Raw genomic sequence first — 12,990 nt, forward strand, 5'->3', positions numbered from 1 at the left:
TGCAGATCTTATTAGTTTAGTGTGATCCTTGCCCTTGCTTTTCCTTGCTGAGTTTTCCAATGTCTTGTGGCACCTATTTAGATACTTTAAGCTGCACACAGGCTTCTGAGTTATAAGCTGATAACCAGCTGGCAGGAGGTCAGCAGCTGGAACCCCAGATCGGCAACTGAGGTGAGTGGAGCTAGCGACTGGTAGGGCTGAGCAGGGCCGGAAGCCTGGACCCTGTCTGGCAGGGGGCCTGCACTGGAACTCCAACTGGAAGCAAGGTGAGTGGGGCTGCGGGGACCCCAGCTGGCAAGGGGCCAGCAGCCAGAACTCCAGAGTGGCGGCAGGCTGACCGCCACCACTCTGGGGTTTCCACCACCAGCTCCTGACAACTGGGGTCTCAGCCCGCTGCCAGCCTGGGGTTCCTTCCCCCAGGCCAGCAGTGGTTGCTGAGTGGGACATCAGTTGGCAAGGGGCCAGCAGCAGGAACTCCAGAGCGCCGGCGGGCTGAGCAGAGCAGCCCGCCCCCGCTCTGCGGTTTCAGCTGCTGGCTTCTTGCCAGCTGGGGTCTCAGCCCACTGCCAGCCTGGGGTTCCTTCCCCCAGGCCAGCAGCGGGTACTGAGTGGGGCTGCGGCAGGGGACCCCAGAGTGGCGGCGGTCTGAGCAGCTCAGCCTGCCCCACGTGCCATGAAAAATCGGCTCGCATGCCACCTTTGGCATACGTACCGTAGGTTGCCGACCCCTGCCCTAATGAACAAAAGCAAACAAGGGGTAAATCTGGTGAGTGGTTCCATGAGCAGCTGCCCCTCCGTGTAATGTGCCCAGGGCTGCACCCACAAAGAAACACGTACAGTGGGGTGAGCCAGCCCCCTCCGTGTATGTGCCTGGGCAGGTCCCTCAGCCTCCTGGGACACAGGCTCGATGCTGATCCCTGGGGCGAACCAATAACTTAGGGCCCAGCGCAGCCTCTTCTCTCCTCCCCACCCCCCGACCCCAGCACTGGCTCCCCGGACAGCGCCTGGGTGCTAACCAGCCCCGCCCGTTTTGAACGAGCCCCGCCCCCATCTTCTCCTGTCCGCGCCCCCTCTCCCCGCCCCCTTCCCTCGCTGTCCCGGAGCTCCGGCCCCGACGGTGCGGACAGAGCTGGAGCGAGCGGTCGCGCCCCAGAGGCTCCGCAGCGGCCCCGCCATGGTCTCGGCTCCGCGCTGCCGGCCCGGCGCCCGGGGGCTCCTGGCGCTGCTGCTGCTGCCCCTGCCCGGGGCTCGCGGTGAGTCGCGGCGGCCCCAGCAGCGGGCGCTGCCCCGGGCTGCGCGGGGCCGGTGGGCGGGGACCTGCTGCTGCCCCGCACTGGCTGCGCGGGGCGCGGAGCGGGGCAGCGAGCCCCGCCCGAGCGGCACCGCCCCACCGGCTCCCGGCGCAGGGGCTCGGCCCGGCCAGTCGGGCCCTGGGAGCGAGCGGCCGCGGGGCAGCCCGGACAGGGGTGAGCGGGCGGGCAGCGGGCTCGGCCCCACGGCCCGTCGGGGCGGGTGTTTCCGCTGCCCCAGACCCGCCGGGCGGTGCCTTTCTTGGCCCCGCTTCTGCCCGGGAGAGACAAGCCCGGAGCTACCCAGAGCCCGTCCCCGGCCTGGAACCAACTCCCCGGCTGCAGCGTGGCTGGGTGGGGCCGGGTCTGGCTGGGAGCCCAGATAACGGTGCGTGGAGCCCTTGGCTCACCCGGTCCCTGGCTTTACCCCGGCTGTGCTGGGTCCTCTACTGGTGAAGCGGCTTCTCAGCCCGGTTTTAGTGTAATTAACCCTGTCACCGCCTCGCTGTGAAGTGGGGAGAATAAGTTGTTGGCTCCAGGGACGATACCCCAGCACCTGGGTGTGTTGTAAGGAATCAGCGCAGAGCTGGTAGCTGAAGTGTTGTGAGCCGATGAGATGATCCCAAGAGAGGACAGGATCAGCAGGGAGTGCAGGCTAATGGAAGCCCAGATCAGACAGGATTAAGAAAGAGAATTTGATCAGTGAGCTCAGACACAAGGAGAAGGATGAGATTTGTCTGGGAAGGGGCAGTTACAGAACTGGAGAGGATCAGGGATGCTGTTAGAAGGCAGAAACACAAGGCAGTGACCATAAGAATGGTCGCAGTGAGTCTGATCAATGGTCCATCTACCCCAGTGTCCTGCCACTGATAGTAGTCAGTGCCAGATGCTTCACAGGGAATGAACAGACCAGGGTGATTCTAGAGTGATCCATACCGTCATCCAGTCTGGCAGTCAGAGGTTAAAGGACACCCAGAGCATGTGGTTGTGCCCTGACCATCATGGTTAATAGCCGCTGATGGACCTGCCCTCCATGAACTTAACTAATTCTTTTTTGAACTCAGTTATACTTTTGGCCTTCACAACATCGTGTTCACTGACGTTAAGGGAAGGAAGGAAGGGATATGGGCCAATAGTTGAAGGGATAGGTGGGATCAGAGGATGGCTTTTGAGATTGGGGGAGACCAGCACTTGTTCGCATTTGGCTCTAGTGAGCTGGTAATGTGTCAGGGGATCTTCTACTGTGAATGGCACTCCAGGCATGTTGACTGGGCCAAAGATTATCATCTCTAAAACTGTACTATAATCCTCGCTGTTTTGTGCAAGAATAGATTGTTTACGGTTCAAAGAGTTAATTGACGGTGTGGCTACAAGGACTGTACACCTAATGCATGTGGACATCTCGCACTGTGCAGTCTCAGAAATATTAAGGAAAATGAAATGAGTAAAATTAGTTGCATTTTTTCTTGTTTGTCTTAGCTATGTTGTTCAGTGGTACTTTCCTTGTGTGTTGAGAGGCAGAGTTTTGACATTTGTAGGAGAGAGAAGGAGCAAATCTGGGATTGGGCCATTCTTTTGGCCTGTTTTGTCAGATACTAACCCTGTAAAAGTCACTCTAGTCATCTTGCAGCATCTGATGTCTGTCTGTGAGTGGCCTGGCTGTTTATATGATTTTCAGAACAGTCAGATGAGTGAACTGATCTTTCGTTTTGCAAAATTCCTTTTTATACAGTGTCTGTGCTGAAAACAATCCCAGGCAGCCCTTAAAAAAACAACAACAAATAAAACTGGTGATTGTAAGGGGGAGAAATATCCCTTCTAGCTCTGAGCACAGGATTCATGGTGGTCAAAATAAGCTTTTGTTTAAGGATGAATCTCTTCAGCTCGAGTTGGCCACTAGCTGGTCCACTTGGAGTGTGGGTGGGAATGGGAGAGTTGCTTAGGCTGGAGCTAGGCAGTGGGGATTCAGCTACTCTGTGTTGCTAATCCAATCGCTACTGGAAAACCTGAGGAACCCCCCACAACGGGGCTCACCTGGCCTGTGGCAGGTCCCTGTAGCATCTAAGCCATGTCAGGATCCTTTTCAGCGAAGGCAGCTGTGTGAAATTATTTACAATAAATCTCTCTCTTATTAAAATTAGAGTATGTTCTTCTGTTTTTTGGATAGGTCTGTGTGGAGCCCTGCCAAGGCTCAGTCGTGCCAGCCCCCAGATTACCAGTCACACAGAGGGCTTCCCTATGGGCACAGAAGTGACCTACAGGTGCCTTAATGGCTTTGTTAAAATCCCTGGAAAGTCAGACACTGTTGTTTGCCTTTCAAACTCAGAGTGGTCAACCTTTGGAGAGTTTTGTAATGGTAAGTATTTTATTTTCTCTGGAACAAATTTCCTCTGGCCACCCTTCGCTGATGGAAATGTCAGACTTTCCCCCACTGAATACGTCTACTCAAAATTAGCCTCAATAACTAGTTTCAAGTTCCTTGCTGGATCAGTGACAATATAGTTGGGGATTCCTCCATCCTCGGTATGCTCAGACAGTTTTGCTATATCGCCAGGCAAATGTGAAATAAAGCTGTTTCAGAAATGATTTACCTGCAGAGTACCACTTATATTACAAAATTGCATAAATGTCCTGGCCAATGGGAGCTGGGGGCGTGGTGCCTGCAGGAGAGAATCGCGCAGAGCCGATTGCGCGCCTCTGCCTAGGAGCTGGACCTGCTGCTGGCCGCTTCCGAGGCTCAGAATGGTTCATGGTGCTAGGATGGGCAGGAAGCCTGCCTTAGCACCCCCGCTGCACCGCTGACAGGGAGCTGCCTGAGGTAAGCCCATGCCCCAATCCCCGGCCAGGCATGAGCAGCTGAGAGGAGGATGATTTTGTTCAATCAGTGGCTACTGAGGACGTAGAGAAGGAAAGATTTGCGAGGGAACACAAGCTCTGTTTTTGCCATGTGCAGTTTAACCTACTGGCAGGGAATCCAAACAGGAGTTTTGTGAGTTGTCAATATAACGATTGCGTCCAAAGCTGTGAGAGCAGATAGGATCCCAAAGGCAGGGTGCACAAGGAAAAGAGGGTGGGCCAAGGAGAGAATCCTGGGAGATTTTCACTGGTGGGGTGGGGCTGGGGGGAGTTGGAGGATCCACCAAACTAGACCTGAAAGTACGAGATGGAAGAGTCAGGAGAAAAACCATGAAAGGATGGAGTGACAAAAGCCAGTAGATGATGGGGTTAAAAGAAGTAGAAATACTTGATGGTGTCCAAGGCACTAAGAGATCGAGGAGAATCGGGTGGGGTAGAGGCCCTGGGAATTGTGTGAGACTTCAATAAAGTGGAGAGGATGGACACAGGCTGGAGAGAGTCACAAGGTTAGAGTTGAAGAAGACAACTGTGTCGTGGTGTAAACAGAATGTTCAGTTAGAATTGGAGATGAGGAGCAGGGGGGAAATCTGTCTCTATCTTTCTACAAGCTTTAGTCTACTAATTCCTTTCTCTCTATTAGCTCCTTCCTTTTCTTTTTTACTCCTTAGTTTGTACCACTCTCTGCTTGGAGCAGCACCCCGTTACCATTGTCCAAGTTGTTTGCCTCTCTTCCTTAAAAATAATTTTTAAAAAATCTCCCTTCCCCTCCATATTTTCTAAAGTGTCCTGCTCTAATGCTCATATGCTGTTCTGTGGCTGTACTGTAATACCTGCTGCTGCTGCCTCTAAATAGGTTTACCAGCTAGTAACTGTGAAAAAACAGTAATAGGCACCTATATAAGAAAAAGTCCCCAAAAACAGGACTGCCCCTTTAAAAATGGGACATCTGATCACCCTACCTCTAAATCATAAACTTTTGGGGCAGGGTACCTGTTTGGTACCCTTCATTTATGTTACAGAGCTATGTTTCTGTTTTTTAAATTTTATATATATATGTGTGTGTGCTTGTATATAAATAGAAAGCTAAAAGTACAATTTTTATGCCTATCTTTATAGCTAAATCTTTTCGACCCTGTATCTTTTTTTTTTTTTTTTTTGGCTAGGTGGCTGTGGTGCCCCACCAAGGTTAAAATCTGCTACCTTAAGCAAGGAAGATGGGCGGAAGAATTACTATCCTAAGGGGACCACTGCGAGTTATGTCTGTCGCCCAGGATATGAGAGCACCAAAGTGAAAGCTGTCGTTACTTGTCTTGAGAATTTAACATGGTCAGAAGCCCCTGAGTTCTGTAGAGGTGGGTGTCTTTTTTGTCACTTTTCTCTCTCCGCTGAGCGAGTGGCCCTGTGTGTTTTCTGTTAAGCAGCTGGTTCACACTTCAGTACTGGCTTGTCAGTGTTAGTTTGAAAACCTTTTTGTCAGGTTTTTATTTTAAATTTGAATTCAACTTTAAATGGCAAGAGAAAGCAAAGTGAGTACTATTGAATGTAAGACAGCGCTTGCAGTAGTTAAGCTTTCAATTGTGTTCGTTGTGCTTCCCAGCAGCAATAGGAAATCACAAATAAAGCAGTAAAGTTAATATCATACTGTGGTAAATATCCAGAAAATGTTGAGCACTGTATCCCTGGAAACTATATGTGAAGGAGAATGATAGTATTATTTTTGTCATTGTTAAAATTCACACGTTTAAAAACTCTAGCCTCAGAGACCACTCATTCAGCATACGGTTCAACCAAACTGAATCACCGTATTAAAAATAAATGCAATATTTAATAACTATATGGCAAAGTTGTTCAAATACCAAAATATAAAACAAAACTTCAATGAAGAATGGCCTGCATTGTGAAGAATATCATAAGTTTTGGCAAAGCTTCCTATATTGAGTCTGTATCTGTTGCATTCCATGCAAAACCTCCATTAATACAGGGTGAGAGGAAGGAGCCAACTGAGTTATCACCCTTAACCACAGCTCCTTGAATGTCTGTGTTCTATTCTGTTTGACAAACATAGGCTATATCTTAATACTGATGTGAATTTCTTGTGCAGTCTTAGACTCAAGTGGTCTCGCATGCCTGATTAGGAAAATACTTGATGTGTATATAATAGGCCCTATATTTTTATGTGCAAAAATCTTGTCCACATCAATGTCAGAAACCTTTTTCAATATAATCATTAGTCCTAGCTGTAGTTTTCTCTGTGGCTCCTGGAATGCAGCATGTCTCTTCTGTTTGCCATGTCCACATGGTGAATTTCTGATAGTGTGCTCTTTATGGTAATAAGTGCCTGGCACCAGAGGAAGCATCACAAATAACTCCCAGTACCAGGTAGGAGGCGTGTCTGCCATTTAAGTTGACAAAGTGATAGAATTAAACACGTAAGATGGACAATAAGAATATCCACAGTTAAGTAGGAGAGTGAACTAACTGGACTGCTGGTCTGCCATTGTCATAGTCCAGGAGTGGCCAAACTTACTGACCCCTCGAGCCAAATACAACAACCTTCAGAAGTTCAAGAGCTGGAGCAGGAGGCGCCTGCTGGGGCTCAGGGCTTCAGCCCTGCTCCTCCTGAAGCCCTGAGACCCGCCTCCCTGCTGGGCAGAAGCCTCTAACCCACCACCCTGCTCCAAGGCAGAGGTCCCAAGAGCCTCCACCCCAAGTTTGGTAGGGAGGCTCAGTGAGCTGCACTTTCACTGTAAAAGAGCCACGTGCGGCTTGCGAGCCACAGTTTGGCCACCCCGGCCATAGTCTCTTCTAAGTCTGTTAGTTTGTTGCATCAACATAACACGCTAACACTGATCTTGTTCTGTGCTAGGGAAATCGTGTGGTGTTCCAAAAGGACCAGAGCATGGCAGAGCTGTTGTTCTAACCAATGACCTGTATGGTGCAAGAGCAAACGTCATTTGTGATGAAGGGTGAGTGTTGGGCAACCGGTGCTGATTAATTCACAGAGCTTAGTTTGGTGAACAGTGGAAAATGAATAATAGAAATTCCGATCTAATTTAAAAACCTAACCTGAGCAGGTGCTACAGATCTGCTGTCCTGGCTTCAGGGCCCTATTGAGAAAGTACAACCTTCCAGCTGAATTTGGCCAGGTGTGGCTCATGATCCCTCAGTCCTCCAGCTGAAAGATTAAGTTGGAGGAAGCAGGTGCAGCTATGGTATCGTGAGGTGCACTTCAATTTGTTCAAGCTGCTGTTGGAAAAAACTTCCAGAATATGTGATTGGGTTCTAGTTTCATTGGATTGAGCAGGTACTTTCTGGACATCAGAGTAACTGAACAGAGAAGCAAATGGCATGAGCATGGATGTCTTCATTTTAATTAATATATCATTTTGTTTGTCACTGTATCACCCATTTCGGTGGTATGTGCAGGCAACAAGGGTTAGATTCCCTGTCCTGGAATCAGGATGATTGGGAGGGGCTGGCTATGGAATAAATTGCCTAGGGAAGTTGTAGAGATTTTAAGAGCAGGTTAGACAAATGCCTGTCAGAGAGGGTCAAGGTAATACTTTGTCCTGCCTGAGTGCAGGGGACTGGACTAGAAAACCTCTCAAGGTTCCTTCCAGTCCTATGATTCTATGTCTTCAAACCCCACAGGGATTGGGAGACAAAGAGACTGCCTTTTCCTGTAGCTGAGCCATCAGCCTACTTCTCAGGTGATGTAATAACAACTAGCTGTTATCAGGTATCAGATCACTTTACAAAGGAGGGCAGTATTGTTTACCCCATTTTACAGATGGGGAATCTGAAGCACAGAGGGGAAGTGACTTCCCAAGGTCACCCACAGGCCAGAGGCAGAAATGAAAATAGAATCCAAGTTTCCTGAGTCCCAGTCCAGTGGTTCTAGGCAATACTGCGCCTGAGTTGCATCCACAAGAATGTCCAAGCTATTGTTGTGATACTTCACATTTTCCTATGCAGAAGTGTACAGGAGTTGCACACCTGGTTAAAGGACAGGGAACAAAGGGTAGGAATTAATGGTAAATTCTCAGAATGGAGAGGGGTAACTAGTGGTGTTCCCCAAGGGTCAGTCCTAGGACCAATCCTATTCAATTTATTCATAAAGGATCTGGAGAAAGGGGTAAACAGTGAGGTGGCAAAGTTTGCAGATGATACTAAACTACTCAAGATAGTTAAGACCAAAGCAGATTGTGAAGAACTTCAAAAAGATCTCACAAAACTAAGTGATTGGGCAACAAAATGGCAAATGAAATTTAATGTGGATAAATGTAAAGTAATGCACATTGGAAAAAATAACCCCAACTATACATACAACATGATGGGGGCTAATTTAGCTACAACGAGTCAGGAAAAAGATCTTGGAGTTATCGTGGATAGTTCTCTGAAGATGTCCACGCAGTGTGCAGAGGCGGTCAAAAAAGCAAACAGGATGTTAGGAATCATTAAAAAGGGGCTAGAGAATAAGACTGAGAATATATTATTGCCCTTATATAAATCCATGGTACGCCCACATCTCGAATACTGTGTACAAATGTGGTCTCCTCACCTCAAAAAAGATATTCTAGCACTAGAAAAGGTTCAGAAAAGAGCAACTAAAATGATTAGGGGTTTAGAGAGGGTCCCATATGAGGAAAGATTAAAGAGGCTAGGACTCTTCAGTTTGGAAAAGAGAAGACTAAGGGGGGACATGATAGAGGTATATAAAATCATGAGTGATGTTGAGAAAGTGGATAAGGAAAAGTTATTTACTTATTCCCATAATACAAGAACTAGGGGTCACCAAATGAAATTAATAGGCAGCAGGTTTAAAACAAATGAAAGGAAGTTCTTCTTCACGCAGCGCACAGTCAACTTGTGGAACTCCTTACCTGAGGAGGTTGTGAAGGCTAGGACTATAACAATGTTTAAAAGGGGACTGGATAAATTCATGGTGGCTAAGTCCATAAATGGCTATTAGCCAGGATGGGTAAGAATGGTGTCCCTAGCCTCTGTTCGTCAGAGGATGGAGATGGATGGCAGGAGAGAGATCACTTGATCATTGCCTGTTAGGTTCACTCCCTCAGGGGCACCTGGCATTGGCCACTGTCGGTAGACAGATACTGGGCTAGATGGACCTTTGGTCTGACCCGGTACGGCCTTTCTTATGTTCTGTCCGCCACAAAAGCTTTGGGTTTAAATGGGCTGATGAGGCTTGGATATTGAGACATTCAGGTTTTGAAAGAGTGGCAGCAGTGGGACAGCCCTTCTGCAGAGGTCTTCTCTCTCTGTTGTGGCTGTGAGAACAAGTGGCCTTCGGGTGTAATGTTTTAAGTTAGAAGAAAAGCAGTAGCCACCTGGCCACAAATGATGTTCATGTCTATCTTTGTTGGTCCCTGTCGTTTCAGCAGACAGGTGAAAGAACCTGAAGAGACCAGCTTTAGTAGATGCACCTCTCATCTGTTTCTCTAAACCTCTTTGCCAAATAAATAAGGCCACAACCTTTAGTCCGTAGTGATAAAGGAAGTAGTGAAGGCTAAGTGACTGCATTGCTGGTATTCAGTACTTCCTGTGCAAGAATTAGCTAGAGTTATAGCTAGCTAAGTGGGACTTGGGTGTGGACTGTTGCCAACTCTTTGGTAGAAGAGAAGAATTAAAATAGGAAGACTGATGGCACTAAGCAGGCTGATCTTAGAGAAAGAGATACCCCTTTTAGTACTTTGTTCCTCATTTATCTGGGACAGTAATCCAAGGTGTAGAATGCCAACGGCACAGCTCCTGAACACTGTTCTGCAGATTGGAGCTAGGGACGTCTGACGCAGCCTCCTATTCAGCAAATCCAAACCTCTTCGATATGCGAACATTTTGAGAAGATTGAGTCTGCAAAATTACTAATTTCCTTAGTGCTTTTCAAATTTTGGAACTTATCTACGGACTTCTTCCACCTTTTGGAGATGTAAGAAATAAGAAGCGTTAAAAAATGTGGAGAAGAGAGACTTAATTGTTTCCCTTTGCTAAAGTTTACCAAAGATATTGCGCAGAAATTCCCAAGCATCTAGCTAGTGTAGACTTGAAGGGGAAGGATTTCACCTGCTAACATGGTCTCTGCAATCTTATACCCACCTATTTGCTTGTTCTACATTGGCTTTAACAACTCGGCATTCCTTGCTACTAGGGATCATGTTGGTACTTAAAGCAGGAATGACCCTACAGGCTCACCTACGGGCAGAAAGAACCCCTTTTCCAAAGTTCTGGACTATTACAGGAGTAATTACAGAGTTAGGTAAGAAACTTTTTCTCTTTTCTTTAGGTTCATATTACATGGATGGACTTTCATCCAGTGTTTGCTGAAGGGAGATCAAGTTGAATGGAGTCAACTTCCAACTTGTGAAGGTCAGGCTATTTTTATGGCTTTCAGAGGAACTCATGATTGGAGCTGTTACAGAGCAACTGTTACAGCCTTTTCATGTGTGTTTTATATTCGATCATACAGATATTTTTGGCAGTGGGGAGACATGATGAAAGTGTAGGAGGATCCATGGTGTTGCTGGTGCCTTCTGCGGAAACCATACTTCAAACAAACAAAGAAAACCCCACAGCCCTCTCTATCCCGACAGAGCATTCCCCTTGAGCTTGCTGTCTGGTGTATAGATTCCAATCCAACTAAAGACCTAAACACAATTAAACCCTGAACACGAGGATGGTGGGGTTTGATTAGTTTCTCATTCCTCACCAAATAAACTCTGCTGCTTTTGAAGTCTTTCATCCAATTTACTTTTATTTAATGTAATTCCTCCATGCTAACTATTCTCCTCAAAACTAACCAACCACCCTGGTGTAAGTTGCGTCGCCTGGCTTACCACCGCTAGGGGCGATGGTGAGCTACTCTTTCTCTGGGCCGGCTTGAGCCCCGCCCGGTCTCGGAGAATCAGTGGCCGGGGGAACACCGGCGAACGTCTGCGGCGCGCCCCTCAGGCAGGGGAGCTCCGGCAAGAGCCTGCGGCGCGCCCCTCAGGCAGGGGAGCTCCGGCAAGAGCCTGCGGCGCGCCCCTCAGGCAGGGGAGCGCCGGCAAGAGCCTGCGGCGCGCCCCTCAGGCAGGGGAGCGCCGGCAAGAGCCTGTGGCGCTGTTGGGACCCGGTTCCTCCAGTTCACCCGGGTAGACCACTGCTGGCAGCTCAAGCTCTCCCCCCGGCTCAGGCTCTTCCAGTTTCTCGGGGTACTCGGTGGCAGGCAGTCCTAGTGAGCCCCGTCCTTCCTCCTGCTCAGGTTCTCCCTGGTCCAGGGCCTCCCCTGGGGTGGCAGCAAGGTCCGAAGGGAGCAGCGTGCAGTCTGCATCTGCCTCCCTCCCTGGTGCTGCCCTCACTGAGCTAAGGGCCCCGCCCTTTATACTTCCTGTTCCACCCCTCCCCTTCCGGGGGGCGGAACAAGCTTGGCCTGGCCCCGCCCACTCAGGTTGAGAGAGTGGCTGTTTACCCTCAGGCTCGGAGGGAAGCCACCCTGGCTCCGTACACCTGGACTCCACACTTTAAATCTCAGGCTATTTCAGAGTGAAACCCAGTCTTAAAACTTCTTCCCAATTTATTTGCTTTAACCTTTTTGTCCTTTTGGACACTGCTTCTGGAACATTGTAGAAGCGCAACTATTGTCTTTCAAGGATGTCAATCAACTAGTCCCAGTTCCTTATATATAATGTGGGGGAGGGATGTGTTCTGATAAGGCTGTTATCCGGGATTTGTTTAATGAAGCCGGAATCTTCTAGCTGAAAAGATATTGGGAGTGAAGAAAAGTTTGAAAGCACAAAGTCTTGTCAATCAAAGGAAGGTAACGCCTCACGTTTTGTTAAGACACAGAACTAATTACACTCTCCAATGGTTGCATTTTTTCCCCTTTTGGGGAGGAATTGTAAACCAATGTTTACTTAATCTTTACAGTTCACCTCTAACTGAAATGTGCATTAATATTCATGATGCCATTCTCTTTTCCTTCAGCGATTACTTGTTCTCCTCCTCCTAATATTGCCAATGGGATGCACAATGGCAGCAACGTGGAAATCTTTGTCTGTAACTCATCAGTAACTTACAAATGTGACCATAATTTCTCACTTATTGGAGAGGCCTCCATTCAGTGTACAACTAAAGATAACATCAATGGAGTCTGGAATGGGTCTGCCCCTGAATGCAAAGATGACTGTCTGGTTTTATCTTCCTCTTGTTCTACTTTCTCCCACCAGAAAAAAAAACATTTGATTGCTAGGCAAACCCATGAACATGAGGAAATTGAGTTAGGCATTAATCGTCTAAAGATATAACTTGTGGTAAACCTGGTTGCTGTAGGAAGCATAATCCTTAAAAAGTGGCTGTCGCTGCATGTACACACAAGGAGAGAAAATTAAGATCTCATGGGTAATGTTAATTCTGTGGTTTCCTAACGGCTGAATGCTTTGCAATTTTAATAACTTGTGTCTGCTGTGGGTTTTACGTAACTTCGAAAAGAAAAAAGAAGTCCTATGTGGAACTAATGTCTCATAATCCACCTCCATGTGTCATTGAGGTTTGGGTTCAGGGGGTTTAGAAGTCCCTCTCTGAAGTTTTGATGAGTAAAACTGAAGGGAAATGACAGATTTTGGCAGTATGTAACTCATGGTGACAGCAAGAGGCACCACATTGAGCCTTTCACATCCCTGCTGCAAACCATGGAAGTGTTAGAGCTCTTAAAAAAGAGAGAGAGAGAACTTTTGTAAAGGGAAGTGGTAGGCAGCTCAATGTAGGGGTTGCTATGGGCTTCCCCTAGAATATAAGAATGGGATCCCAGCAGCAGTCTGCAGCATAGCCCAACTAGCAGTACCTGGGCTCT

General features: G+C 48.1%; 1 protein-coding gene across 2 annotated transcripts in view; it reads left to right on the forward strand.

Moving 5' to 3' along the window:
• LOC120403911 (complement receptor type 1-like) overlaps window positions 1-12,990 on the forward strand; it is a 626,098-nt gene that overhangs the window by 489,840 nt on the left and 123,268 nt on the right. For both annotated transcript variants that reach the window (XM_039535862.1, XM_039535863.1), the window contains one exon: window positions 7,012-7,111. In XM_039535862.1, the coding sequence (XP_039391796.1) occupies window positions 7,012-7,111 (100 nt within the window). The remainder of the gene's footprint in view (window positions 1-7,011; window positions 7,112-12,990) is intronic.

The sequence above is a fragment of the Mauremys reevesii genome, linkage group 4, assembly GCF_016161935.1.
Source record: "Mauremys reevesii isolate NIE-2019 linkage group 4, ASM1616193v1, whole genome shotgun sequence".
NCBI lineage: Eukaryota > Metazoa > Chordata > Testudines > Geoemydidae > Mauremys > Mauremys reevesii.